Here is a 26,439-nt window from a genome sequence, read left to right as displayed (position 1 = left end):
AATATCAATATCGTAACAATCTTTTGTATGACAACGAGAATGTATGTAAATGAAAGGGTATAGTTGTTGGATCGATTTTCGTAGCCACCTGTATTCTCACACAGTTAACCACAATGCAAAAGATAAAAAGCTATAACCAATGGCAAGGTAAACCGAAGCTTAGTATAAGCTGTTCTGTTATCGGCTATTTCGTTGACAAAGAATCGTGCATCTAAAATCTTATTTCTTTTACAAAAGCGCATGATTCAAATCGATACAATGAAGTTTGTCGATTAAAAAAAACAAAATAAGAGCTGTTTCAATGATCTCCATTAACCGGTCAATATAGAGGTGCATTTTTGTCAATTACTTAAAAAATGTTTATGTTGCATCTATATGTATTGTACCATGTTTAAAAAAGAAAGTGTATGTGTATTTGTGTCTTATTTTAGATATTCGTAACTTTTTCGTGTATAATATTATATTTATGATAATTATCACATTTATGTATTTATTGGTTGTGATCTTGTCGATCATTCAGAAAATATATGTACAAGTGTGAGTATTGTGATTGTATTTAAAATATTGTGATTTAGTTGTGATATTTATATAGATAAATATTCCATATATATTTCATTGGAATTATAATTAAATTTTCTTATGGAGATCGAAAAAAATTACGAAATAATTTAAGTGACATCATGAATATATTGTTGAAAGCTAAATTCAGTGAACTGACAGTGAAGAAGTACAATTTAAAAGTTGAAGGAAAATTCATTTACAATCACGGTATCATAAATGTCGGAGTATCAGAAATTTTTAATAATCGATTGAAAGAATAATGAAATTTAGGTGTGTTTTATTATAATTAATCATACATTTTATTCATTTTAAAACATGATAAATTTGTTAAAAAATTTATTATGAAATTTTAAATATCAATTTATATCTTGAAATAATAATATAAAATCGTTTTTATGTCAGTGTTATTAAAATAATATAAAATAAATATTTTTAGTTGTTTATAACGTTATCTATAAATTCAAAGTGATAAATCACGGAGTCAACCAAAATCATGAAATGGAAAAAAAGCTCGATGGAATTTTTATCTGAGAAAACTTTTCTGGTGATTAAGGATGACTTGGATATGTTGAAAAGTAAGTAGAGATTATATTTTTATTAAAAAAGAAAAAAAGAAAATAAATAAAAAATAATTTTTTTTATTTGTGTGTGTACGCGCGCGCGCGTACACATATATTTACACATTATACACACACATATATTATAAATTTAGTAATAATTTTAATCTATTATAATCTAGGTAATTTCCATATTTTATATCAAGTTAAAAAAAGTTCAAAAAAAATCATGATAGAATTATATGAAAGAAAATTAATAATTAATTAAAGATAAAATAATATAAAAACTTATATAAACTATAAGTTTATCATATTTAATCATTTATTTTATATTCTTTTTTTACATTTTAATTAAATTATAAAACGGAAAATAAGAAATATATATATATATAAATCATTTTCTAATGATTAATATTGAATATGTTTGTTCAAATGAAATTTATCTTGAATTTTTAAATTTTTTATTATTTTAATCTGTTCTATTCGTTAAGTTTAATAGATTTATAGATAATAATTTTTCTTATATTGTTTTTAAGAAGAAATTAGCACATATCTATTAACTGATTCCTTTTTATTAATTTTAAATATAATAAATAATATAAAATATATTGTAAAAATTAATTCAATGTTAATATTAGTTCATTAACTATTTAGATTAAAAAACAAGATTCTTATTTTAAATTTTTTTTTCTGTAACAAAATTTAACATTTCAAAAATCATTTAGACAAAGGAAAGCAACAAGGAAAATCAAAAATACCGAATACAAGTACTTGGCCACCAAAGATAAAACGTGGTGTTTCCTTGTATGATGAACCAGAAAGACCAAAGACTGCGAATCTCGAAAAACCGAGCATCCTAGACCCTGATCTCGTCGACAAACTGGATATGTCTCTTCTTAGCAAGGAATCACTTATTGACTCGATAACGCAGCATCGTCTTTTAAAAACAAATGGAGAAACTTCATCGTTTCCTTCATCATCAAGGTACCGACAAAATGTCATTGGGACTGAACGACAACGAGAACAATATAGCCTAGTTTTGAATGGTGAGGCGACGTGGTGCAATCCCTTCTCCATACGCCACAAACGACGTAGTTTCGAACACATTCTCGATTCGAAGCTTGGTCACATCGATATGTCTAGGATGCAGAAGCAATCATGTATAGGCGGACAGAATATGGGTTTTACGAAAAAGAATAATACAAAACTGGATGATAATAACAATAGGTTTGTGATAGATTTCTTTTCAGGAAATTTAAATATTCAAGAATTTAGTAAAAAATGTTAAATGCATAGAAATTGAAAATTAATGATCTAATCGTGTCAATTAGAAACGGAACGGCTAACCAGAAGGTTGTTTCCTTGTCTACGTTGAAAAAGAAGAATTCAAGACCTATACAATACGATCTGGAGATGTTTACAGCTTCTTCGACAAAAAGTGCTCCGGAACCTTGTAAAAGTTGCGGAAAATCAAATCAACCAGAACGGTTTCATAGTCATCCAAAGAGTACTCAATCTAAAACGAAGGATAACTTTACGAATTCGAAATCAAAAATTACAATACCGAAAACTGTTCAAAAACCTGTTGCCCTAAATTTTCGTAGCGATAAAAATAAAAGCAAAGTAGAGGAAACGATCATTGAAAATCTCAAATCAAACTATTATCAAGAACGATCTAATACATCGTACAGGCCTTCATCAGCACCAATTAAGAAAGGACCAAGGAGTGTTACTTGTTATATATGTGGTCGCGAATTTGGGACTGCCAGTTTTCCTATTCACGAGCCTCGATGCATGCAGGTTAGTTGCATCAATGAATGCATTATTATACAATAATTATTTTAACAAATATTTTTCTTATAATTTATGATAAATTTATTTCATCATATCAAGAATGCAAATGTTAATATTTTTTATTTTTATCATTTATCTATTTCAAATCAATATTTTCATCAATATAAAAATATTTATTTTATTGAATGATTTATATTTATTTATTTCTATCTTAAAATTTTATTCTGAACTTGAACTATATTTATTATTTATATAATAAAATAGTAGAGAATAGTATAGAATATATAAGTTGTAATACGTCAAGGTTCTTTGTAAAATCGATATATTCATAATTATTTCGTATCTTGATATGAGTAATATTTACACATGCACATGACTGATATTTCGCAGTCGTTTGCTATAGTTAAAAACAGATATAAAGTGATCCATGTTATGTCATTTATGATTTATACAGTTACATAGATAAATGCTTATGTCATATATATTTCATTCGATATTTCATTTGTACACCATCTCGACTGGATCTATTATATTCATCTATGGACTATTTACGAAAGAACATTATGATATGTAAATTACATTGATCAATTATATTATTATGTTATTTTACTGTGAAACACTTTGAAATTCATATTTCTTTTCTATAAATAATTCTTGATTTAGAGTATTGGAATATTTAAAATATTATATTATAGTTTCTTACATATAAATATGAATCATATAAAAATTTTATATTGAGATTATTTCTTTTATTTAGAAAATAATATTTTATTCTTAGAAATTTTTTATCATAAATTTATGGATTCTCTATTTGAGGAAAAAATTATTGATTATTTTTCATTAATTATAATAATTTTTTGTTAGTAATATAAAATAATTGATAAATATTAATAATAATAGAAATGGGAACGAGAAAATAATTCTTTGCCTTTGAACCAAAGACGACCGATACCTCAGAGACCTGATATCACTATCAATCATTCAGATTGGAACGTAGCAGCATGGGAAGAAAGCCAGGTATTTGAGTGATAATTTCTTTAAGCATATAAATTGCAATTATTTTTAATTTGATAAATTAATTATTTTTAAATTTTTAAATTTATTTTTTATAATTTCAAGTAAATTTTATTTGATATAATTAATCAAAAAAAATTTAAAAATTTCGTTAAATATTTCCATATTTGTTTTTGTGGATATATACTTCGATTATATTGAATGATATTATATTCGTTACGGCTGATGACATCTTTAGCAGATGATAATATAATCTTATTACATAATTTCTCGCAATTAGACATAAAAAATAAGAATTATTAAAATATTTGTTTTTACATTTTTGATTTATTCAAATATTTTTCAGCTTTGTTTATATTTTAAATTTATTTTTCATTTATACTTACATATTATCTATGATATTTCATTTTTTAAAAATTTTTGTTATCTTTCAAATATAAATACTAATAAATGTAACTTGTAAAAATAAAAATTTTATTAGATTTTATTAATGCAACATATGCAAATATCTTTTATGAAGAAATATCCTTTACACTGATTAAATCGATCATAATGTATGTAAGAGTAAAGTGATTCTCATTAATATTCACCCTTACACATTTCTTATACATACATAAGCATAAATATGTGCATACCAGTGCATTTAACGAAATGCATATAAAGTATATAAAGTCTCTGATTCCATATAAAAAGCATATCATATACATTAATATCCGAATCTTATCGTTTTCAAAGTATTTATCAAATATATCTATCAAATAAGTTTAATTATTTAAGACCAATAGCTTTTAAACTAAAAACTAAGAATTGTATTGCAACTTATTAAGTTAAAGATTTTAGGAAAAACTTTTTTTCCGGGACTTTCTTCGAATAATATATTAATCATAATAATATTGGTTAATGTTCAAAATAATATTTTTTATTGTAAATAATTATTTTATTTACATTGTTTTTATATTTTCAGGCACAATTAATTTCTTGCAAATGTGGGAGAACATTTTTACCAGAACGGTTGTTAGTGCATCAGAAAAGTTGTAAAATTTTTATAAAGGTGAAAATATTTCTCTAAATTTACAATTTTCCATTCTAATAATATATCAATTATTTATTGTAATTCCTTAATCTGTAGAATTCTGAGACTGAAAAGACAGGAAGCTTATTTAGAGAAAAGTCTGCAAGTATAACACGAGTAGGACCTCCTCTGATTACTTGTCAATCTTGTGGCAAAAGTTTCGGTACTAAAAGTATAAAGATTCATGAACCTCAATGTATCAAACGAATGCAAACTGAAACAGATAAACAGTTTCATTCTCGAAAAAAAGAGCCAATTCGACAACAAAAATCAGAAATGATGATCGTGCACGAAAATTTAAGCAGGCCAACGGGGGTGAGTCGTATTGGAAGACATGCTTACATCATTCAATTTGTATAAATGTTCTCACATAATTATTCGCACGATATTATTCGCGATTATTTCATCCTGTACAAATTAAATTTTATGTAAAAACTTGTGACTTGATTGTTATAAATAAAAATGTATCGTTTTATGCTTGTGTTATTAATCAATAAAGATAGTTGAGTTTGAAGAAAATTGGTTTTAGGAGAATGAACAGAAGAAAATGATCACATGTTACATATGTAATAGAGATTTTGGATCTACTAGTATAGCCATTCATGAGCCTCAATGCTTACAAAAATGGCATATTGAAAATCAAAAATTATCACCGAATCAGAAGAAGGAATTAGAGAATCCTGAAATTATCTATACTCGTAAGTCAATTTCCTTATATGATTTTATGATTGTGTTTATTTTTCGAATAAACCAACTTCAATTAGTAAAAAAAATGCACACATTTAGTATAGTATATATATATATATATATGACATTTTCAAAGCGATTTAATTGATGTTATCAGAGATTGATTTACTCGAGTATTTTTATTGATTTTATTTTAATATAATTTTTATTTTTATATCGAGGCTATGATTTTTATTTTATTTTTGAATAATTAATAAGATCATGATATGAAAGAATTAAATAATAATTGCGTTTTCTGGCATTTTACCAATAAACTTAAGGTGAGTGTGACTATATCAATAAAAAAAGATATATATGATTAAAGACTGAAAGTTATAAAGTTCAAATATTGTAAAAACATTTTAGACAAGATAACTTGAGTTATAATTAATGATTAAAAATTTTTTAAAATCATATTTTTTAATATATATGAATGTGTGAACGATTTTATATATTTTTCAAATTTTTAATATTATATAAAAAATTTTTTTAGTTAATAAAATATTTATTAAGATAATTTGTATACAGGTGATTCAGAAACAGGAAATATGACAATTGATGTTGCTGCAATGGTTGAGGCCAGTTGGAAATCTCATTTAAGTCAATTGCTTCCATGTAAACGATGCGGAAGAACTTTTAATCCTGATCGCGTAAGCGTCCATGAACGAAGCTGCAAGGGAAATCGTTAAATATGTGCAGTTCAAAAGAATTAGAAGATTTATAACTTTGTTTATAAAATAATAATTTTATTTTCATTAAATACAATTGGAATATTTTATTAACTGATGAAATCATAGGTAAGTCATCTTTAATTATTTTGAACTATAAATATAATAATGTGTCTTTGTTAAAAAAAATAACAGTGATTTAACTATTTTTTTTATGTAAAAATTATATCGTAAAAAACAATTAAATTGTTTTATTATTTATATTTTCTTTTTATGTTTGAAATGTTACATTTCAATAAAGATAATATATAAATTTTACATATCATTTTTCAATATAAAGGAAATTTAGATAAAAATAAAGATAATCATAGAATAGAAATATTTAATTTTTATAAAAGTTAAATACTTTCATTGTATGCATATAATGTATCAATACATAATATATATTGCACTGATATTAATATTTCTAAGGATAATTATTTTATAAGAAAACACACAATTCTTATTTTCTTAATGCTAATATAATTTATATATCTTTTGTATATTTATCTATATCAAATATAGTGAATAGATTGTATAATTTTCTTGTTGAATATAGAATTTTATATCAATTATATTGACTAACAAAAATAAGAAAATAATATTTAACTATATATATTAAGTGATGTTCCTTTCATAACCTTTAAACTATATTCTTTTCTTTTTTCCATGTTCCTGTCTCCTTTTCTTTTGATAAAAAAATATTTTTAATTAAAAAAAAATCTATTTTATCTTAATATTCTTTATAGCAAATAATTAAAATTAATTAGAAAAAGATATGATTCATTGTTAATTTTTTTAAAATTTCAATTTAAATAATTGAGATGGCAGCACTAAATACAATTGCTATTATATGACTACCACAAATTAACGGATTGCATTTAAACTCGTGTATGATCGGTTGTAAGTTGCGCGCGCAAATTAACCCACGTGGTAGGGATTACAAAATTCCAATTGGCTCTGTGCACAATACGAAATACGCGTGACAAGAGGTGCCCTCTATCATATATGAAACGTTCATCCCTTTCACAGAACTCCTGTTCTTTCCCAGGGAGTCCGCCATTGTTGGTGCACGTATATTTCTGACCAGGCCAACGGATATCGGACAACATCCAAAATGGTATGTATAATCTTTCTAAAGTATCACGAACGTGTAAATCTGTACAATGTATGGAGTGCAGAGGTATAAATATTTTTGAAGACCGAGTGTCACCTGGGTTTGGAAAAATTGAAAACTGGCGGATTACTTGGGATTGCGCAACTCCCTTCGAAGACAAATTTTGAGGCTCGCGATGGATATGCCGGGGTTAAAATCTCTGAAGATTCTACAAAAATTCTGGCGAAACATTCCTGAAAATTTTACGGCACAAAGGTTCAAAGTTACCTATATTAAAAGTTCAAATATGTTTCGTCTCTTGTTCAAGAGGCAACGTGTCATGGAGCTTTGTAAGGCTCTTGATACGAACCAGCATGTTCTCGGAACATCGTGAGTCTTCAAGAAAAGTTCTCGACGGTTTCTAGTGAATTGAAAAACTTACGAAAACGATTTTAAATCATTGTACAGAAAAACCTAATATACTACATATAGGAAATGAGGAAATTGTGACACTCGAGGGGGGCAGAAATCATTCTAACACAAAATGCTGTCCAAATAAATATCCATAAGAATATATTTCTTATTATAATAAATAAATAAATATATATATACATATATGTTGATTATATTTCTCAAGATTTATGAAGATTTAATTTCAATATGGTCAGTATAAGGATAATTTTTTCTTTAAAATAATACTAAAATAATTTTTTTAAATAAGTAAAATTGTTTTTGAAATTATATAATTCATGTTTTGAAATAGTATTAAAAATATATTAAAAAATAACATTTTTGATATAATATTAGAATTAATGTGAAATTTATATTGTGGAAGATTTAATCAATTTCAGTTTTCATATTAACTATATACATATAACAAAATTTTTTATTTGTTAAAGGTGAACTTTACGGTGGACGAGATACGTGCCATGATGGACAAAAAGAAAAATATTAGAAATATGTCTGTCATTGCGCATGTTGATCATGGAAAGTCAACTCTGACTGACTCCCTTGTGTCCAAAGCCGGTATTATTGCTGGTGCTAAAGCTGGTGAGACCAGATTCACAGATACTCGTAAAGATGAGCAGGAACGTTGTATTACCATTAAATCTACGTAAGATTGTTTTATTTAATTTTATCATTGATTTACTAATTTTAATTATTTTTCTACAAATAAAATTTTTATTTTATTATAGTGCTATTTCTATGTTCTTTGCCCTTGAGGAGAAAGATTTAGTTTTCATTACAAATCCTGATCAACGTGATAAAGATGAAAAAGGTTTTTTGATTAACCTTATTGATTCACCTGGTCATGTCGATTTCTCTAGTGAAGTAACTGCTGCTCTTCGTGTAACTGATGGGGCTCTTGTAGTTGTTGATTGTGTATCTGGTATGTATTTTAAATAATAGATTTGAATTAAACTGATATCTCTTCCAGCACAAATAGCGTTACTCTGTAGTATATTAGTTGGTTTAACTGACTGATGCACATGGACAGTGTTGATGGTGTATTAATGGAAGAAGATTAAAAAGCAGCTGTGTTTAAACGCTATTGGTGGACCTCTATCTTTATGTCCAAGACTAATACGCTACGACACAATTGCTACAATTTCATAATTTTATTATTCATTTATTATTTCATTTTATTTTTTTTTTATAGTTTTAAAAATTATAATTTTTCTATTTTTTTAAGGTGTCTGTGTACAAACGGAAACTGTACTTCGTCAAGCTATTGCTGAACGTATAAAACCAGTATTGTTCATGAACAAAATGGACAGAGCACTTTTGGAACTTCAACTTGATAGTGAAGATCTTTATCAAACTTTCCAACGTATTGTTGAAAATGTTAACGTTATTATTGCAACATATTCAGATGATGATGGTCCCATGGGTGAAGTTAGAGTAAATATATTTACTTTATTTTTATTACTTTTTATTTTTATATTTTTTATTTTTATATTTTTATTTTTATTATCCATTAGATTATGTTTACCATTTTTTTGCAAATAGGTAGATCCTAGCAAAGGTTCAGTTGGTTTTGGATCTGGTCTTCATGGTTGGGCATTTACATTGAAACAATTTTCTGAAATGTATGCTGAGAAATTTAAAATTGATGTTGTAAAGCTTATGAATAGATTATGGGGAGAATCATTCTTTAACCCCAAAACTAAGAAGTGGAGCAAGCAGAAGGAAACAGATAACAAAAGATCCTTTTGCATGTATGTCTTAGATCCAATTTATAAGGTATGTTAATCAGTATTCATATATAATAAATAATAGTAATTATTTGTTAATATGAATATAAAATTAATAGGTATTTGATAGTATTATGAATTATAAAAAAGACGAAGCGGATAATTTACTGCAAAAATTAGGAATTGTTTTAAAACCAGAAGATAAAGATAAAGATGGTAAAGCTCTTCTTAAGGTAAGATTTTTTTTTTTTCTTTAAACTTTCGTTTTAATATTTTCTAATATTTTGAAGATTATTTTATGATGACTATTCTCTCAAAACTTTTCTGACACCTATTCTGAATTTTTTTGATTGATAAACATAATCTGATAACAATTTTTTGAAACAGTCAATTAATTATTTACTAGTTCTGTGATTATATATGATTATGATTAAAAATTTCAGGTTGTTATGAGAACATGGTTACCAGCTGGAGAAGCTTTGCTTCAGATGATTGCTATTCATTTGCCATCTCCTGTCACTGCTCAAAAATATCGTATGGAAATGTTATATGAAGGTCCTCTTGATGATGAGGCTGCAATTGGTATTAAAGTATGTTTATTAATATAATAAAAAATATTAACATAATTTTATAATTACTTTTATAATTGATGAATTCATTCTCAAACTTGTTCTGATTTTTAATATATATTATATATTATATATTTAGATATATATTAGATATGTTATGTTATGACATTAATAAATAATTCATCTTTATAAAATTATAAAGTTTATACATTAACGAAACTTTTATAGAATTGTGATCCAAATGGGCCACTCATGATGTATGTTTCAAAAATGGTACCAACCTCTGATAAAGGACGTTTCTATGCTTTTGGTCGTGTATTCTCTGGAAAAGTAAGCACTGGAATGAAAGCACGTATTATGGGGCCTAACTTCCAACCGGGTAAAAAAGAAGATCTTTATGAGAAAGCTATCCAGCGTACAATTTTGATGATGGGTCGTTACGTTGAAGCGATTGAAGATGTGCCTTCTGGTTAGTAAATCTCTTACTATAATTAAGTTATATAATTAAGTTATTAAAGCTTATTAAAAATACAATGATGATTGTTCTCACAGACCTGTTCTGATAATTTTTGATTGACAATAGAACGGCCAGCTGATATTTGATTAATAATAATAATATTAAAATATTAAAATTTATACATAAATAAAATTATACATTTAAGATTAACTATTTTGTAATTTAAAAATAGGTAATATTTGTGGACTTGTTGGTGTTGATCAATTCTTAGTGAAAACTGGTACTATAACCACTTTTAAAGATGCACATAACATGAAAGTTATGAAATTTTCGGTTTCACCTGTCGTTCGTGTTGCTGTCGAACCCAAAAATCCAGCCGATTTACCCAAATTAGTCGAAGGTATATTTATTTATTTTTCTAAATAAAATTTTTCACTTTGATATATTTACTTACTATTAAGGATGAAATTATATTTTGAGCATTGGGTTATGATAAATCGTGATTTTATTTACAAATCTGAAAGTGATTATTATTTAAATTATATTTGATAAATATATTGATATTTTTTAATAAAGTGATTCGTCTTCAGGTCTTAAACGTTTGGCAAAATCAGATCCTATGGTACAATGTATTATAGAAGAATCAGGAGAGCACATTATTGCTGGAGCTGGAGAACTTCATCTTGAAATTTGTTTGAAAGATTTAGAAGAAGATCATGCTTGTATACCTATTAAGAAATCGGATCCCGTCGTTTCTTATAGAGAAACAATTTCTGAACAATCAAATCAAATGTGTCTTTCGAAATCACCTAACAAACATAATCGTTTATTCATGATGGCATGTCCAATGCCTGATGGTCTTGCTGAAGATATTGATAGTGTATGTTTAAATTTCATAAAAATTTATGATTAATATTTTTTCTTTTTTTTTTTTTTTATTTAATTTTTAATATTTTATAGGGTGAAGTTAATCCAAGGGATGATTTCAAAGTACGTGCTCGTTATTTAAATGAAAAGTATGACTATGATGTGACTGAAGCTAGAAAGATTTGGTGTTTTGGACCTGATGGAACTGGTCCCAATATTCTTGTAGATTGTACGAAGGGAGTACAATATCTTAATGAAATTAAAGATTCTGTTGTAGCTGGATTCCAATGGGCCACGAAAGAGGTATAATATTAAATTTATATAGAAAAATAAAGAATATTTGAAAACATGATTTTTTACATATTAATTATTTTATAGGGTGTTCTTTCGGAAGAAAATTTAAGAGGTGTACGCTTCAATATTCACGATGTAACGTTACATGCTGATGCTATTCATAGAGGTGGTGGTCAAATTATTCCTACCACAAGACGTTGCCTTTATGCTTGTCTCCTCACTGCCTCTCCTCGACTCATGGAACCAGTTTATTTATGTGAAATTCAGGTAAATTTTATTTTATGATTTTTAATTATAAAAAAACATTTTAATTTATTATGATGAAAATTTTAAATTTTAATGAATTAAAATTAAAATTTCAGTGCCCTGAAACAGCTGTTGGTGGTATTTATGGTGTGCTTAACCGAAGAAGAGGTCATGTATTTGAAGAACAACAAATCGCTGGTACACCTATGTTTGTAGTTAAAGCATATCTTCCAGTTAATGAGTCCTTTGGCTTTACTGCCGACTTACGTTCTAACACCGGAGGACAAGCTTTCCCACAATGTGTATTCGACCACTGGCAAATTTTGCCTGGTGATCCAATGGAACCTAACTCTAGACCTTACCAAGTCGTGCAGGTAATTTATCTGATTTAAAATTTATATTTATCCACGATCATAACTGATGGTAATAAGTAAATATAAATATATTACCATTTTTAATCTCGTGGAAAAGAAACTGTTTTTTGTTTTGGTATTTCAATAATATATTTTGACTTACCTGAATAGGGAAACAAACATTTTTTTTGTTATATATATATATATTTTTTAATCTATGTATATGACTAAATATAATTATTCTTTTAGGAAACACGTAAAAGAAAAGGATTAAAAGAAGGTCTCCCAGATTTGAATGCATACCTTGACAAATTGTAACCATAGATTCGCGCACCATATTTAAATATCTATTTAAATATTGTAATTCAATTAATATCGCTCGGACCGTATACAATCTACATCGGTTTATTATGAACTTTGTTTTGCGCAAAGAACCGTAAAAATCACATGATTATAAATGGGAAAAAATAATAAATTGTAATTATAATGGAAAGTACATATATTAGCGCAAGGAGAAATATTTTATACATTTATTTAATTAAGCATGCCACATTATCAAGATCTCTAGTGGCTTTGTTTTTAGCATATCAGCATCAGATAAAAATTCAATTGTTATTTTTATTATGGTGATAACTTATTGCCAATTTCGTATAAAAAAATACGAACAAAAACCGTAATTTTTTACATTGCTTTTTTACCATAATTAGTTTTAATTTTTCTGTTTGTGTTCTCAAACAATTGGACGAATTTTAAAGTTATCTGATAATAAAAAATCTACAACAGCAATGTACTCATTGAAACAATACATCAAGAAATTAAAGATGGAATTATAAATGTATTTTATTATTCTTACAAAAAAATACCCAACTTCAAAATTATTTCAAAGTTTCATGGAATCAGGAAACAAAAAAAAAAATTACATAAAACTATATAAAAATTATTAATTATTTTATTTTAATAAAATATATCTTTATTTTGATAAAATATTTATCATTAACATGTGATGAAATAATCACATTCAGTATACCAAATCTATTTTTTTATATATTTTGTCTTGATTTCTTTGATTTTTTGTACATATTGCCATATATAATTAAAATACATTTTCTTAATTTATAAATACTAATTTAATAGAAGTATGTCACATTAATTGAAATTGAATCTTCGTTTCAACAATGTGATAAAATGTTAGATACTTATTTAAAATAAGAGCCTAAAAAATAAATTTTGCAACTGATACAAGTATACTATTATTATAGTTATATTTACAAAAACGCAATTTATTGATAAATTGCGTCGATGTATTTTTCATAAAAATTTAGACAGGATTAATTGTATTTTTATAAATTCCAGCTAGTGATTGAACTGCTAAAAGTATAATGTCCCTTCTAGAAATTCCAGTAAGTGCATGATGCCATTCATTATGATTAACCTACAGGAAAAAATTTTTTTACAATTTTGAATATAATTATTATGTTTATTTGAAACTAACCTGTAAGCTATTTGCCATTAAACTACCAACAGTAACTGACAATCCAGACCATTTAAGAGGATAATCTTCAGGTGTAGCTTCTTGTGCCATTGTTACTATTTGACTTGGTACTGGAGTCATTTGAGTGAAGGTTTGTAAATTCACATTACGTTTGGGGTCATTAAGAAGTATCACCCCTAAATCATACCACTTATCTTCACCAACTTCTAACAAAAAATTTTCCACTGCAATTATAGGTATATCTTTTGGAAGGGTTGGAATATTTCGTGCAGAATTAATTCTCTCTTCTGCTCCTTTTACACCAGCAGCAAAACCAACTGGTTGAGCAGCTACAGCAGAACTTTCTACTGAGACACCACTATAGAAATAATGAATTGTTTGAATAAGAGTAAAATAGTATAAATATAATAAATATAATTTATATCATTACTCACGTTACTGTTGCTTTTCCAAAAACAGTTTGAAAAGCCTGACGTACAGGACTTATTTTAACATCTTTATCTGATGCAACTATAATCTCCATGTCACCACCAGAATCTGAAATGTATACTTTCAACAGAGCCCGCATATATGTTTTTACATTGACTAACATGTTGCACAGTCACTATGTTATAATTTACATTTATATATAAATAGTATGAAATTTTTATATTTTTATATTTTATTATTATTATATTTTAAAAAGTTTTATTGCCATTTTATTGCAATGTAATGGCACAAAACATAATACTTATTATAATAAATTGATTTCAAAAATAATGCTTTATAATACTGAGCATAAATATATGCATAATTGATGAAAAAGCATTTATTTATAAAAATATTTATTTATAAAAGTTCTTAAGTTATAACCTTAAATTTTCACAGCTTTTATTTATAATGCAAATTATGAAATTATTTTTTTTTATATGTGGCTTATATTACTGTTATACATATATTATATAATTTCAGCTCAATAAATAAAAAATGAAAAAGTTTTTTGTAAATGACAGTGACACAGCGAATTATATTTGATTTGCAGATCATCCAAAAATAACACACTACATATATATATTCCTTTCAGATATGATGCAATAACATAATTACACATACAATGATATATATTTAAATATACAAAATAAAATACCAAATAAATTCAAAAATTTACAAAATAGAAAAGGATTAAATTACTTTTACTTGCATGTCAGGATTAGTAGCTTTCTTACTTACAAATGAACTCACGCATCTGAGGATCTAATGTTGTGATCATAGTATTAACACTATTTTTTGCTTTTTCTGCAACTTTGCTCAATACATTACTATTTACTACTGTTTCTTTAACCCATGACAATAAACCAACTCCAACCATTCCTGAATCTTGAGCCACAGTTTCTGATGGTATAGTAGTTGGTACATTTTGTGTGGACGGAGTAATAATAGAAGTTACAGTTGTTTGATGTGTTTCTTGCTGTAATGGTTTAGATTGAATAATAGTATTTAACATTGATTTAGTAGGTTCCTGTTCATGAAATTTCTTTTGCGTAGATGATTCCAAATTACTAGGCCTTTCTGATATCAATGTTCCAGAATTTGAAATAAAGCTAGGTAATGCACTAGGTGGTGCTACATTTGATAATAAATTGCCTGTAGATGTTGATATGCCTAGTGGCATTAATAAAGATGTTGATGATGATAAACTGCTAAAAGAATCTGAAAATTATATGATTATTGTTATCTATATGAGCAATATTTTAATAATATATTAATATTAAAAATTAATAAATTATTTTCTTCTTAAGTAATATTTATTTTTCGTTTAAATATATTATAAAATATTTTATATAATAAGATACAATTTGCTAAATATAAATTTATTTATTATAAATTTAAATTTATTTTATATTTGTTATTTCATGTTATATTTTTTAAATATTTATCTTTTACAATTAATTTCTAATATGTTTTGCTATATGACAGATTGTGCTAATTAATTATAGCGAATGTAAATCTTTTCACTTGTAAAAAAATTTGACAGATACGCAAGTGTTTATGTTTTGCCTTTTTTCTTACCCGTTTTTACTATTTCTCCAGATGTAGATGATTCATCTGTCTTTCTTTCAACAAATTCGAATGTAGATTCTCCATTAGAATCGTCAGTCATTGCTGATTAACTTTTCTAAATTTACACGTTAAATGTCCAAAACTATATTGTGAATTTTCCGTATGTAGCTATGTATGCAAAAGACATAATAATACATTGACTATGTACAATTACGAGTTATAAGTGACTAACTTCATTGTTTTAAAATACTCTGAAGATAGTAACTAATCTTTATCTTTTTTATTTCATATTATTTATGCAAGGTAAATATATGCTGATAGTTATTATGAAAATTGTACTTAAAAATGATATATTTATTTTAAATAAAATATATACAACTTATATTAATATTGCATTACATTATTACATATACATCGATTATTTTTGAATAAATATTTTTCAATATTTAATTTACATGTTATTTATATAAGAATTAGAGAAAATATTATTGTTTTAAAACTATTTTTCAATATTAAATCATTTATTTTGATTTATCATATTTATCAATATAAAATACAATATATAGATGTATAATTCCATTTAATTCCATGTAAAGTGCAAGTTAAGGTTATGTTCAGTAACAACATGTTACTTTTTTATTTTGTATAATTTGCATATACATAGTGAAAAAGAAATACTAAGCAAAATAATGTTGCTCCGAGAATGTTGCAGAATACAGCCAACTGTACATCTGTAATCATCTAAAATATAAAATATTGAAAGAATAATATAAATATTTAATTTAACGAAGAAAATATTTAAAATTACATAGAAAAATCTTATAAAAAATTATCTAATAATTTAATTAATGATGAAACATATAATTACCTTACAGAATTATTTTATAATACACAGTTCAGTCTGTTTGAATGACATACGTGGTCTGACACGTTATACACTAACTTCACGATAATTTGTCGCGAAACAATCTCTAGTCGTTCATAGAACTTTCTTCTTAGTTAGTTAGAAGTTATAAAATTGTAAAAAATTACAGAATATTAAAAAATTATAAAATGTATAATATTCTGTATTCTATATAGAAATGAATTAATAAAAAAGTTAAATTTTATATATTTCAGATTAATAATTTACTAGTGAAAGATAAATATAACTAGTAATATAATACATTAGATATGTGTATTTTTTATAATTTTTATTAAAATAAATTTATAATATTATGATATATTATTATATTTTATTAATATAAAAAATAAATACAATAAATCTTTAATTATTTTTAAATATACCAATAATATACATATTAAGATTTAATATTAATTTATTATAGCTAGTGACAATGTACTTAGAATGTACCGGTTTATTGAAATGCATTCAAATAATATATTGAAAATACAAACTTTAAGAAATAAAAATAAAGTTTTTCTATTAATTTAATATTGATAATTTTGTTTTTATGTTTTAAAAATTTCATACATATTTTATTTACATAATTATAATGGTCATAAAGGATGTTAGTAAATTAGAATTCTACAGTGTTTTTCCTCGTTTCTAATAATATAAAAGTAAATTGTTGAAAAAATAAATGATTTTGATGATGATGTTTGATTTATATATTAAATTATAAAAATTTAATTTTATGATTTTTTTCACATTTGGCTGATTTTATAAAAAAGTTTATTAATCATATTTCCTAACCTTTATTTATATTGATAATAATTGTATTTGATAATAATCTATATAATAATATCGAAATTTATTTTATTTTGTAATATTAAAGATGTTTGAAGCACATAGTATTAATGCTGAACATAAAGATTTAATTCATGATATTGCTTATGACTTTTATGGACAACGAATGGCAACATGTTCTAGTGATCAATTTGTAAAAGTAAGATTTTTGCAATTGTTAATTGTATTTGTATTATGAACAATTTCTATTGTAGTCATATAATAATTATAAATTTATATAATATATGTAGGTCTGGGATGAAGATGAACATGGAAATTGGCATTTAACTGCATCTTGGAAAGCACACAGTGGATCTGTATTTAAAGTAACATGGGCACATCCAGAATTTGGTCAAGTTTTAGCAACATGTTCTTTTGATAGGACAGCAGCTGTATGGGAAGAGATAGGTATTATTATTATTGATTTTTAATTTTAATTTTAATTTTAATTTTAATTGATTTTTAATTTTTAATTTCTATATTATTATTAATTATTTTATAGCTATTATTAATTTTATTTGTAGTTGGAGAAGGATCAGGACCAGGAGAACGTGGTATGAGACATTGGGTTCGAAGAACAAATCTAGTAGATTCTAGAAAGACTGTTACAGATGTAAAATTTGCACCTAAAACTTTAGGACTTTTATTAGCTACTTGTAGTGAAGATGGAGTAATTAGAATATATGAAGCTCCTGATGTTATGAATTTAAGTCAATGGACCCTACAACATGACATTAGTTGTAAACTTCAATGTAGCTGTTTATCATGGAATCCATCTCTTTCAAGGTATAAAAAATTGTTAAAATTTATATAATATATATTACAAATATAGAAATTAAATATTAATCAATTATTTTATATCAGATTACATCCTCCAATGATAGCAGTTGGAAGTGATGATCCAAATCCATCATCTGAAGGAAAAGTTTTTATATATGAATATTCTGAAAGTAGTAGACGATGGACAAAAACACAAACATTATCCATTGTTGATCCTGTTCATGATATTGCATTTGCTCCAAATTTAGGTAGAAGTTTTCACACATTGGCTATTGCATCAAATGATGTACAAATAATTACATTAAAACCTACACTGTGAGTATAACTTTTTTTTAATTTCTATAAGTATTGAATATAAGAAATTAGATAAAAATGTTATTAATATAGGGATAGTGCACAAAGTGGTTCATCACGTTTTGAAATTAATATAGCAGCACAGTTTTCTGATCATAATCCTACTGTATGGCGAGTATGTTGGAATATTATGGGAACTATTTTAGCAAGTTCAGGAGATGATGGTTGTGTTCGATTATGGAAAGATAATTATATTAACAATTGGAAATGCGTTGCTGTTTTGAAAGGTGATGGCACCTCTGCTCAAAGTGCTGAAACTTCTATAGCAGCAACACCGCCTAATCATTCAACAGGAATACAACAAACATCTTCTACAACAAGGTACTACAAATTGGGTTCCATCAGTCATCCAAACCAAGTGCCTTGGCATTAGAGAAAATGATTTATTTTTTAACATACTTAATAATTTTATTATTTCATATAATGTCAGAAATTTTGGAAAATATTGGTTTTATATTTATATAATAACTATTATTATTTTTGAACAAATATTTTGTATTTTTAATAGTTAAATCAATTTATATTAATAATATACTAAACAATTATAATTTCATAGCATTGCATCTTATTTTATTCTTTTAGTAATTTGTATTTTTTTGTTAAATAATATAATTATAAAGTAAGTGTTCTACTAGAATTGTTTATAATATAACCTATCATATTGTTTAATCATTTAGTTATTTTGATAAAATGATAAACTTATTGTTTATTTATATCTATTTTAAACAAATTTTTACTTGAAAAAAGAGCGATATCTTGCTATTAGAAATTAGCAAAGAATATATTATTGAAGAGATTATTAATCAAAAATATTTTATAACTTTTAATATAAAAAGATTTATTAAATAATAAATTTTAGGTGTGTTAATTACTTAAATCACATATATTTTTATTCAGCGTTAAAATTATTGTAAATATTGAATTATTATGTATGTATTTGAAAACAAATTTGAAAAATATTTTACAAAAAGTATATATTTCATTCAATTTGTAATACATTTTTTTCATTAATAAATAAATATACATTATGATACTTTTTTATTTTTACCTACCTTTAAGTAATTTATAAAAAAATAAATTAATTGTTGATAAATATTTCTTTATTTTTTTAGTAATAAAAGATCATCTTACAGTAAGTTTTGTATTATTATTTTAGTGAAAATTTAAGTTTATTAGTTTTGATTGTTGATAATAAAGGATAATTTATCATTGCCTAAATAGATTTTATTTCATTTTCAGAGCAATAACAATAGCAACTGTCACTGCAGAGAAGCCTACAGTTACAGTCATGTGCAGCAATAAATGGCAGCCACCAGTTATAAAGGGTCGTTTTAGTAAATCAGTATGGTTGGGAAATCCTAGTGAACCAACTCCACCTCCACCTCCAATTTTAGAGTGTCCAAGGGCTAAAAAGTAATACAATTAATCAGTTTTTAGTAATATTAAAAAATATGAAAATAAACAATTTTATATTTTTATGTTTAATATTACTTAAAAAATAGAACTTACTTTCTATATAAAAAATAAAATTTCATATTTACAATTTCATTTAAAAACAAAAAATATAAAATTTTTTTTAGATATGTATTTGTTATAATCATAATAATGTGATAGTAGATAGTAATAGTTATTTATGCATAAGTATCACTATTAATTATGTTTTGTATATGAATCTAATTTATAAATTTCATTTAATTTTAGCAAATTATAATTTTACATATATTATTCCTTAAAACTATGATATATGATTTATTTGTATTCAATTAAAATAAAATATATTTAGCAGAAAAATTGTTATTTTTTTATAAGATAAATATTATACATTAAAAAATATATATTATATTAAATTTCAAATGAAATTGAAATTGACGCGGAAAGACAACGTTGATTGAATTAGAAATTTATAAAATTGTAATATATTGTATATCAATGTACATTAATTATAAATACTATAAATCCTTATAAATTAATCTTGAATTATTATAAGTTATTATAATATTTAAACAAGATTTTTAAATAAAATGATAATTTTGAAAAATAGCAACTCAATTGTAATTGAACGATTAACGTAGTAATTGTGAATATCCGCCATTGAGCTTCGAAGTGTTTGATAGTTTTGACGCGTCATTAGTGTTGTGCATAAATATTATCGATTAAAATCAGTTTTATAATATTATTAGTGTTTGAAATATTTTTGAATTTATTTAATATTATTTCATTGTATATATAATATTGTGAAAAACAAGTGTAAAACATTATATGCTATGAAACGCGTAGTTGAACCTGTTCGAAAAAGTTTGCTGGACGTGATCAGAAAAAATCTTCAAGCTACTGGTAAGGTGAGAAATTTAATTTCAATCAATTATCATTTAATCAACTTATTTAAGATATCAAGAATAGTAATATATGAATATATTTTTCTCAAGTATTTTTTATTTCATAAATAAATGTATTTATTTGAAATCGTCAATTCGTATTGAAGCGCCATCTACTTCCATCGATTTAAATTTTTGAATCAGTTAAGTAAGAACAATATATTATTTGTAGATTACATATATAACACGTGTTACGTATATTGGAGAATATATTGGTGAAAATGTAAACTTAGAACAGGTATGAATCTAATATAGTTAATCAAAGTTATAAAGAAATTTTAATTATGGATAAAGTTAAAATAATTCTACGAAATATCATAAAACAATATTCATGTGGTGCATAAAACATAATTTCCAGCAAATGGAATCTATAATACATAGTTTACAAGAAGATTATATCAATGTTCCTATCACTGGATTATTTCTTATTTATCCTAAATATTTTGTTCATGTAATAGAGGTACGTGAACTAAGTAAAAAATTATTTTCAAAATTAGAATATTTGAATAGATATTTTTATTTTAACGATTTCATAAAGAAAAATAGATTTTCTTATCATAGGCGGCAGAAGATATAATTTATAGACATTTCAAAGCTTTAAGTAATTATCAAAATGAAAAGTCTAAAATAAAAAGAGCAATTTATCTTCCAACTTATCATCACGTTCATCAGGTGAGATTTATATTGAATAAAAAAAAAAAAAAGAAAACATTCTTTGGTTGAAATTCGCAGAGATTTTTTTCGCAATGGTCCCATGTGTATTTAGTGCCACCTTCGTTAATACAACCATTTACATCATTTGAATTGGATGATATTCTACATCAAATGACAAATTGCTTTAGAAAAATTTATATATTGTGTGATAATATATCAAATACGATTAAAGATACTGTAAGTTTTTCTAATAGCAAAGTAATGATTTCTTATTAAAATTATTAAAATTGAAATCAATCGTTAAAAATCGAAAATTAATAGAAAAATATTTTTTACAAAGACAATTCCAATGAATGAAGTCGTGAAAACATTAAATGAAAAGTTTGTACGGTATTATCCTGAAAGCACATTATTAGAGTATTTATTGAATGTAAAACATCCTGTAATTTTAACTATTGAAGACTATTTGAAAATATTTTCTGTCACACCAACGGTTAATTTGTATTCAGGTAATTTCTATTCAACGAAATCACATTTGCGCAAATTTCTTTTTTTTTTTTTTTTTTTTTACGAACTTGATCATCGAGATACTTAGCAAATAAAAACTGATTTTAATTATAATCTTTTAAATATTATATAATCATAATTCTTTTTTCGTATGGAAATTTCTTTTCTTTTTTTTTTGAAAGAAATAACAAACAATAGTTGAATAAAAACGATTATTTATTTCAGAGTATTTACAATATCAAAAAAACGTCTTTTTTTATGGGATACATGAAATTTGTATCACTAAACTAATTACATATACAAATTTCATTCAAATGATTTCTTTTCTTTTTTTCTTTTTTTTTCTTTTTTTTTTTTTTTTTGATTTCCTTTTGCAAAAGCAGCTGGTCAAATTCGATCGTTAAAAATATACAGGCGATATACGGCTGAAACGGTGCTTTCATGTATTATTATTAATCTAAAAAGATTTTTTTGGCTCTTATTTCTGGCTACTGTAAGATATATAATAACGAAGCAAATAGATGTGTAAACGCTGGTCGGTATTATTTGGATATTTTATGGTTATCACGCAAATTTCAATTTATAATATATTTAATGAAATTTTGTATGTTAACTAATAAATTAAAATTTGTCATTTAAACAAATATAAGGTAACATTTAATGACGTAACATAGCATCTCTTAGAGTATTAATGTAGGATTGGAAACAATTCGTGAAGAAAAGAAGATAATATTTCTTAGAAAAGAATATTGATTTTAGAAAATATTACGATAAATTTAATTTAAAAAGAAATAATATTTACAATTTTTTTGAGTTTGTTGTTTCAAATGTTTATCGAGTATATATGCATTTTCACATTCGATTTTTTTCTAAATTTACTTTACAAAAACAAACTTTGATTTACTTTCGTTTGAAATACGTACATATAATTTTCTTTTATATTTTATTATCAATCGAATTATTTCCTATCCTGCGTAATTCAGAACAAATTAACAAGAGAAGATATTAAATATATTTTATAATGTGAATATTCGTGACTTCTTAATTTAAAAAAAAAAAAACAGAAACGGAAGTAAATCTTCGCCACTGTCAAATAGCATAACTGATTGAGAATTGAAAGAAGATACCAGATATCTTACCGAACAATCATTCAGATATTTTGAAGAATTTATATTTCCAATAAGTCTTGATAATTTATATAATTTACATATAAAAGACCACAAGATGTTTTGCGTATTGATCAAATGATTCTGCATTAGAAGAACAGTTTCACAAAAGATGAAAGAATATCATTATTTAGAATGATGGTGATTATTTTGCAGATATCATCTGGCCGGCACCTCGCGATATGATATTCTGCCCCGAACTCAAGAAAAATGACAAAAATTAATAGAGAGAAAATAATAAGAAAAAGCCCAATTCCAAATCAAAGTCTATTTATTGAAAACTTTAAAAATTTAATTTTAAAGATTTATTTGATTATCAATTTGAAATATTATATTATCAGTTTGTTTTCTGAAGAATATAATGATTATTGAAAAGAAAAGAAGAGAAATAAATGAATAACTATTTTTCTCTGCTATCGATATCTCGTGTTTTTTGAACAATGATGATGAAAGTATCGATGATGAAATAAAATTTCAATCCAATACCGATACCGTTCGGTTTAGACCGTTTCGTTGATGTTATTATGGAGAATTGTTCGAATAAATTATCAAAAGATATTATATTGGCAGTTTGTGTTGAAGATTTATTGTGCTGCTAGCGAAACTCGTTAAGCGCCTTCGAGATCATTCGAAACGATACTAGCGCATCACTATCGTGTCAGGATGAATTCGTATTTAAATTTTTTGTTCAGCCTTTTAGCGTAAGACGCTTAGTACAAGATGAAATAGGTGTTTTTCTTTTAATCATAACGATTAGTAAAGTTCCCTTTAGTACACTGGCTATGCGCCGATATCAATTCCATCAATGGCAATAATAAATAACGAGTTTTTATTTCATTCGCGCGTTTCTCTTTCTCAACGCGGTGTGTCTTTCTCTCTCTTTTTTTTTCTTCTTTATCTTTTTTAATTTTATTACAATCAGACACCGTGTCTTCGAGGATAAAACTTAACGACTAAAGATCGAAAGAACACATTCATCTAGAGGATTCGAAAGAACGACTAATTCTCGATAATATTTACACGAATGATTCGTGAAAAACCATTGTTCGCCATTTTCCTATGACCGTATTACACTGAGTTATCTGTTAAATTATCCAGATGTTTTCGTACTTTTTCCTTTTCCTTCTTTTTTCCCACCAAATATTTTCTTTGTCTCTGAGATACACACGCATGCACACAAATGTGTTTCACCACTTATTAGGAAAAGGAGACATTTACAGAGCGAAGCGAAAGCTCTCTCTTTCTCTCTCCTCTTTTTTTGTTTTCTCATCTTTGCTGTGCTTAACGATCAAGGAAGCTATAAATATTCGTCTTTTTTTCCCTTTCACGAGCTTCTAGTAACGATTCGTGGATAGAAGTCATCATACATATCATACAATAATACATTTACAATTCTTTAGCTCATTTTCTATGGAAAATATATTATATTTTCTAATCTTCTCATATTGATCTGCAAAGTTTTAGAATAAAAATTAAGATACAAATTTTAAGATTCAATTTGTGAATCTTAAAAATGTTAAAAGTATCGAAATAGGTCAAATATAATTTAAAAGTAATTTATAATATTTATTCTGAATTTTGCAAATCAAACGAGAATCAAATGTTCAAGTTTTCTTATTGTAACAATAAATACAACGATCTTTGAATTTTTCAAGCATCGAAACATATTAATAATTTTACAAGAGCACGACGAAAGGGGATTTCCTTTTTCTTGTTGTATTTTTGCTTTCATCCTCGAATCATTACCCAGAAGGAAAATCATTACTTTATACATTATACAAATACGTAATTTTACAATAAAATCCAGAATACTGCATACTGACGAAAGCAACGGGAGATGATCTTTTTTCATGTTTCTTCTTCTTTTTTTTTTTTTTATACAATTTTTTTCTTTCTTCCGTTCGATTCATCTCGTTTCCAATGCTTCGTTTCTTTTAATTTCAATTTTTTTTTTTTTTTTTTTCACTGATGGAAAAGCTGTACGATATGTCTTCTACGTCCTTGTCGTTCCCCCCCTCTTCGATATCGAACATATACACACACACATGCGAAATTCTTGTTCCCATTGACTATTTAAACTCGTCATGTCGTAGGACATTTCTCAGTGTACGTTATTCTGGCTGCCTCGATCGATTTATATACCCATATACATTATTTATACTTACAACGGCTAAACGGAATTGTACAATGTGTATATTTTTTTCTCCCTTCTCTTCTTACCATAACCGGTAAAAATGGGATACAAATGGCTTCTCGCTTACTCTATCTCCTCCCCCCCCCTTCCCTCCCTCCCTCCTCCTCCTTCGCTCCCTCATTTATTTCTCTTTTTTTTTTATTTTTTATAATTTTCTCTCATCCTTATACTATAGCAATCTGTATAAAATATCCTTCGTATTCAAGGTATATGTACAGCACGAGCGAAACCCCACGCATATGTATAAGTATATATTTCCCCTATCAATAATTCGTTCCCGGTCGCACTCGCACGTCTTTTACCATTACGCGCGATTATCCCCAACGCATGTTTCCTTTTTCTTTACTTTTCTCTTCCTCCTCTCCTTTTCTCTCTCTCTCTTTCTTTTTTTTTTTTTTTTTCAAATATATTCACACACGGTGGCTCAAGAATCGTCCGTTCAATGTAAAAAGGGCACTTGATCGAACAGAGAGACGTTAAACGCGATGATTATCGCGAGCGGAGGAAATAAATTCGTTCGAAATACAACCGGCCTCGTTTCCAATTTGCGTGCGGTTCTACATATATATATGTGTGTATATATATATATATATATGTAAGTATTCCGCTTTATTTACGCTCACATCGTTTTCACACACGC

The 26,439-nt window shown here is 25.7% G+C and overlaps 7 protein-coding genes across 14 annotated transcripts in view; 4 read left to right on the top strand and 3 right to left on the bottom strand.

Moving 5' to 3' along the window:
• The first annotated feature begins 70 nt into the window (after positions 1 to 70).
• Positions 71 to 6,515, top strand: LOC100869048 (cactin, spliceosome C complex subunit). 4 transcript variants are annotated; one of them, XM_086904334.1, is made up of 10 exons: positions 189 to 330; positions 432 to 831; positions 998 to 1,136; positions 1,844 to 2,345; positions 2,450 to 2,918; positions 3,813 to 3,929; positions 4,891 to 4,977; positions 5,056 to 5,313; positions 5,528 to 5,696; positions 6,253 to 6,515. In XM_086904334.1, exons 3-10 carry the CDS (start codon positions 1,055 to 1,057, stop codon positions 6,411 to 6,413), a joined length of 1,845 nt encoding a protein of 614 aa, XP_086760460.1. In that variant the 5' UTR covers positions 189 to 330; positions 432 to 831; positions 998 to 1,054; the 3' UTR covers positions 6,414 to 6,515. The 4 variants fall into 4 exon arrangements, with proteins under 4 accessions (XP_086760459.1, XP_086760461.1, XP_086760462.1 ...); XM_086904333.1 differs by having other exon boundaries at positions 71 to 831; XM_086904335.1 differs by lacking the exon at positions 3,813 to 3,929 and having other exon boundaries at positions 71 to 831.
• A 948-nt stretch (positions 6,516 to 7,463) lies between these two features.
• eEF2 (eukaryotic translation elongation factor 2) lies at positions 7,464 to 13,346 on the top strand. Its single transcript, XM_003696227.3, has 14 exons — positions 7,464 to 7,551; positions 8,427 to 8,641; positions 8,724 to 8,917; positions 9,221 to 9,429; positions 9,538 to 9,771; positions 9,842 to 9,955; positions 10,166 to 10,312; positions 10,520 to 10,760; positions 10,981 to 11,148; positions 11,339 to 11,628; positions 11,709 to 11,918; positions 11,994 to 12,176; positions 12,272 to 12,529; positions 12,758 to 13,346. The coding sequence occupies exons 1-14, from the start codon at positions 7,549 to 7,551 to the stop codon at positions 12,824 to 12,826; spliced, it is 2,535 nt and encodes an 844-aa protein (XP_003696275.1). The 5' UTR covers positions 7,464 to 7,548; the 3' UTR covers positions 12,827 to 13,346.
• Positions 13,347 to 13,439: 93 nt separating this feature from the next.
• Positions 13,440 to 16,954, bottom strand: LOC100873020 (protein PRRC1). 2 transcript variants are annotated; one of them, XM_003696232.4, is made up of 6 exons: positions 16,909 to 16,954; positions 16,050 to 16,781; positions 15,210 to 15,689; positions 14,435 to 14,537; positions 14,001 to 14,358; positions 13,440 to 13,940 (listed from the first exon to the last, which is right to left on the bottom strand). In XM_003696232.4, exons 2-6 carry the CDS (start codon positions 16,138 to 16,140, stop codon positions 13,827 to 13,829), a joined length of 1,146 nt encoding a protein of 381 aa, XP_003696280.2. In that variant the 5' UTR covers positions 16,141 to 16,781; positions 16,909 to 16,954; the 3' UTR covers positions 13,440 to 13,826. The 2 variants fall into 2 exon arrangements, with proteins under 2 accessions (XP_003696280.2, XP_003696279.1); XM_003696231.4 differs by having other exon boundaries at positions 15,222 to 15,689.
• Positions 16,260 to 20,694, top strand: Nup44A (nuclear pore complex protein Nup44A). Of its 3 annotated transcripts, XM_086904340.1 has the most exons (8): positions 17,352 to 17,551; positions 17,819 to 17,929; positions 18,021 to 18,177; positions 18,294 to 18,555; positions 18,634 to 18,864; positions 18,937 to 19,224; positions 20,016 to 20,035; positions 20,143 to 20,176. In XM_086904340.1, the coding sequence occupies exons 1-8, from the start codon at positions 17,537 to 17,539 to the stop codon at positions 20,148 to 20,150; spliced, it is 1,092 nt and encodes a 363-aa protein (XP_086760466.1). In that variant the 5' UTR covers positions 17,352 to 17,536; the 3' UTR covers positions 20,151 to 20,176. The 3 variants fall into 3 exon arrangements, with proteins under 3 accessions (XP_086760465.1, XP_086760466.1, XP_086760464.1); XM_086904338.1 differs by lacking the exon at positions 20,016 to 20,035 and having other exon boundaries at positions 20,143 to 20,694; XM_086904339.1 differs by lacking the exons at positions 17,352 to 17,551; positions 20,016 to 20,035; positions 20,143 to 20,176 and adding an exon at positions 16,260 to 16,343 and having other exon boundaries at positions 18,937 to 19,931.
• LOC147658173 (dolichyl-diphosphooligosaccharide--protein glycosyltransferase subunit 4-like) lies at positions 16,543 to 16,781 on the bottom strand. The gene has a single exon (XM_086904344.1). It carries the CDS (start codon positions 16,779 to 16,781, stop codon positions 16,677 to 16,679), a length of 105 nt encoding a protein of 34 aa, XP_086760470.1. The 3' UTR covers positions 16,543 to 16,676.
• The window catches only part of LOC100872781 (neural cell adhesion molecule 2), a 244,676-nt gene continuing 238,222 nt past the window's right edge, over positions 19,986 to 26,439 (bottom strand). Inside the window, exon 14 of the mRNA XM_086904330.1 lies at positions 19,986 to 20,309. Within this exon, the coding sequence (XP_086760456.1) occupies positions 20,262 to 20,309 (48 nt within the window). The 3' untranslated portion in view covers positions 19,986 to 20,261. The remainder of the gene's footprint in view (positions 20,310 to 26,439) is intronic.
• On the top strand, positions 20,991 to 24,166 carry LOC147658172 (testis-expressed protein 47). Of its 2 annotated transcripts, XM_086904341.1 has the most exons (7): positions 20,991 to 21,242; positions 21,451 to 21,516; positions 21,637 to 21,738; positions 21,840 to 21,950; positions 22,011 to 22,169; positions 22,273 to 22,441; positions 23,762 to 24,166. In XM_086904341.1, the coding sequence occupies exons 1-7, from the start codon at positions 21,168 to 21,170 to the stop codon at positions 23,827 to 23,829; spliced, it is 750 nt and encodes a 249-aa protein (XP_086760467.1). In that variant the 5' UTR covers positions 20,991 to 21,167; the 3' UTR covers positions 23,830 to 24,166. The 2 variants fall into 2 exon arrangements, with proteins under 2 accessions (XP_086760467.1, XP_086760468.1); XM_086904342.1 differs by lacking the exon at positions 22,273 to 22,441 and having other exon boundaries at positions 20,994 to 21,242; positions 23,762 to 24,025.

Source organism: Apis florea, unplaced genomic scaffold (genome assembly GCF_048593485.1).
Source record: "Apis florea isolate Af1SG1 unplaced genomic scaffold, ASM4859348v1 contig_2350_pilon, whole genome shotgun sequence".
In the NCBI taxonomy this organism is placed as follows: domain Eukaryota; kingdom Metazoa; phylum Arthropoda; class Insecta; order Hymenoptera; family Apidae; genus Apis; species Apis florea.
Note: the sequence above shows the minus strand (reverse complement) of the source record. Positions and strands in the feature narration are given on the sequence as shown.

Coding starts and splice junctions, on each gene's coding strand:
- LOC147658172 (XM_086904341.1), top strand. CDS start 21,168: ATGAAACGCGTAGTTGAACCTGTTCGAAAAAGTTTGCTGGACGTGATC. Junction 21,517..21,636: donor AAAATGTAAACTTAGAACAG/GTATGAATCTAA, acceptor CATAATTTCCAG/CAAATGGAATCTATAATACA. Junction 22,442..23,761: donor AACGGTTAATTTGTATTCAG/GTAATTTCTATT, acceptor ATTATTTTGCAG/ATATCATCTGGCCGGCACCT.
- LOC147658173 (XM_086904344.1), bottom strand. CDS start 16,781: ATGATTACAGATGTACAGTTGGCTGTATTCTGCAACATTCTCGGAGCA.
- LOC100869048 (XM_086904333.1), top strand. CDS start 1,055: ATGAAATGGAAAAAAAGCTCGATGGAATTTTTATCTGAGAAAACTTTT. Junction 3,930..4,890: donor CAGCATGGGAAGAAAGCCAG/GTATTTGAGTGA, acceptor TTATATTTTCAG/GCACAATTAATTTCTTGCAA. Junction 5,314..5,527: donor ATTTAAGCAGGCCAACGGGG/GTGAGTCGTATT, acceptor AATTGGTTTTAG/GAGAATGAACAGAAGAAAAT.
- LOC100873020 (XM_003696232.4), bottom strand. CDS start 16,140: ATGACTGACGATTCTAATGGAGAATCTACATTCGAATTTGTTGAAAGA. Junction 15,690..16,049: donor TGGAGAAATAGTAAAAACGG/GTAAGAAAAAAG, acceptor TATAATTTTCAG/ATTCTTTTAGCAGTTTATCA. Junction 14,538..15,209: donor TCAGATGCGTGAGTTCATTT/GTAAGTAAGAAA, acceptor TATACATTTCAG/ATTCTGGTGGTGACATGGAG.
- eEF2 (XM_003696227.3), top strand. Junction 8,918..9,220: donor AGTTGTTGATTGTGTATCTG/GTATGTATTTTA, acceptor TATTTTTTTAAG/GTGTCTGTGTACAAACGGAA. Junction 12,530..12,757: donor GACCTTACCAAGTCGTGCAG/GTAATTTATCTG, acceptor TTATTCTTTTAG/GAAACACGTAAAAGAAAAGG.
- Nup44A (XM_086904338.1), top strand. Junction 18,178..18,293: donor AGCTGTATGGGAAGAGATAG/GTATTATTATTA, acceptor TTTTATTTGTAG/TTGGAGAAGGATCAGGACCA. Junction 19,225..20,142: donor CAAACATCTTCTACAACAAG/GTACTACAAATT, acceptor TTTCATTTTCAG/AGCAATAACAATAGCAACTG.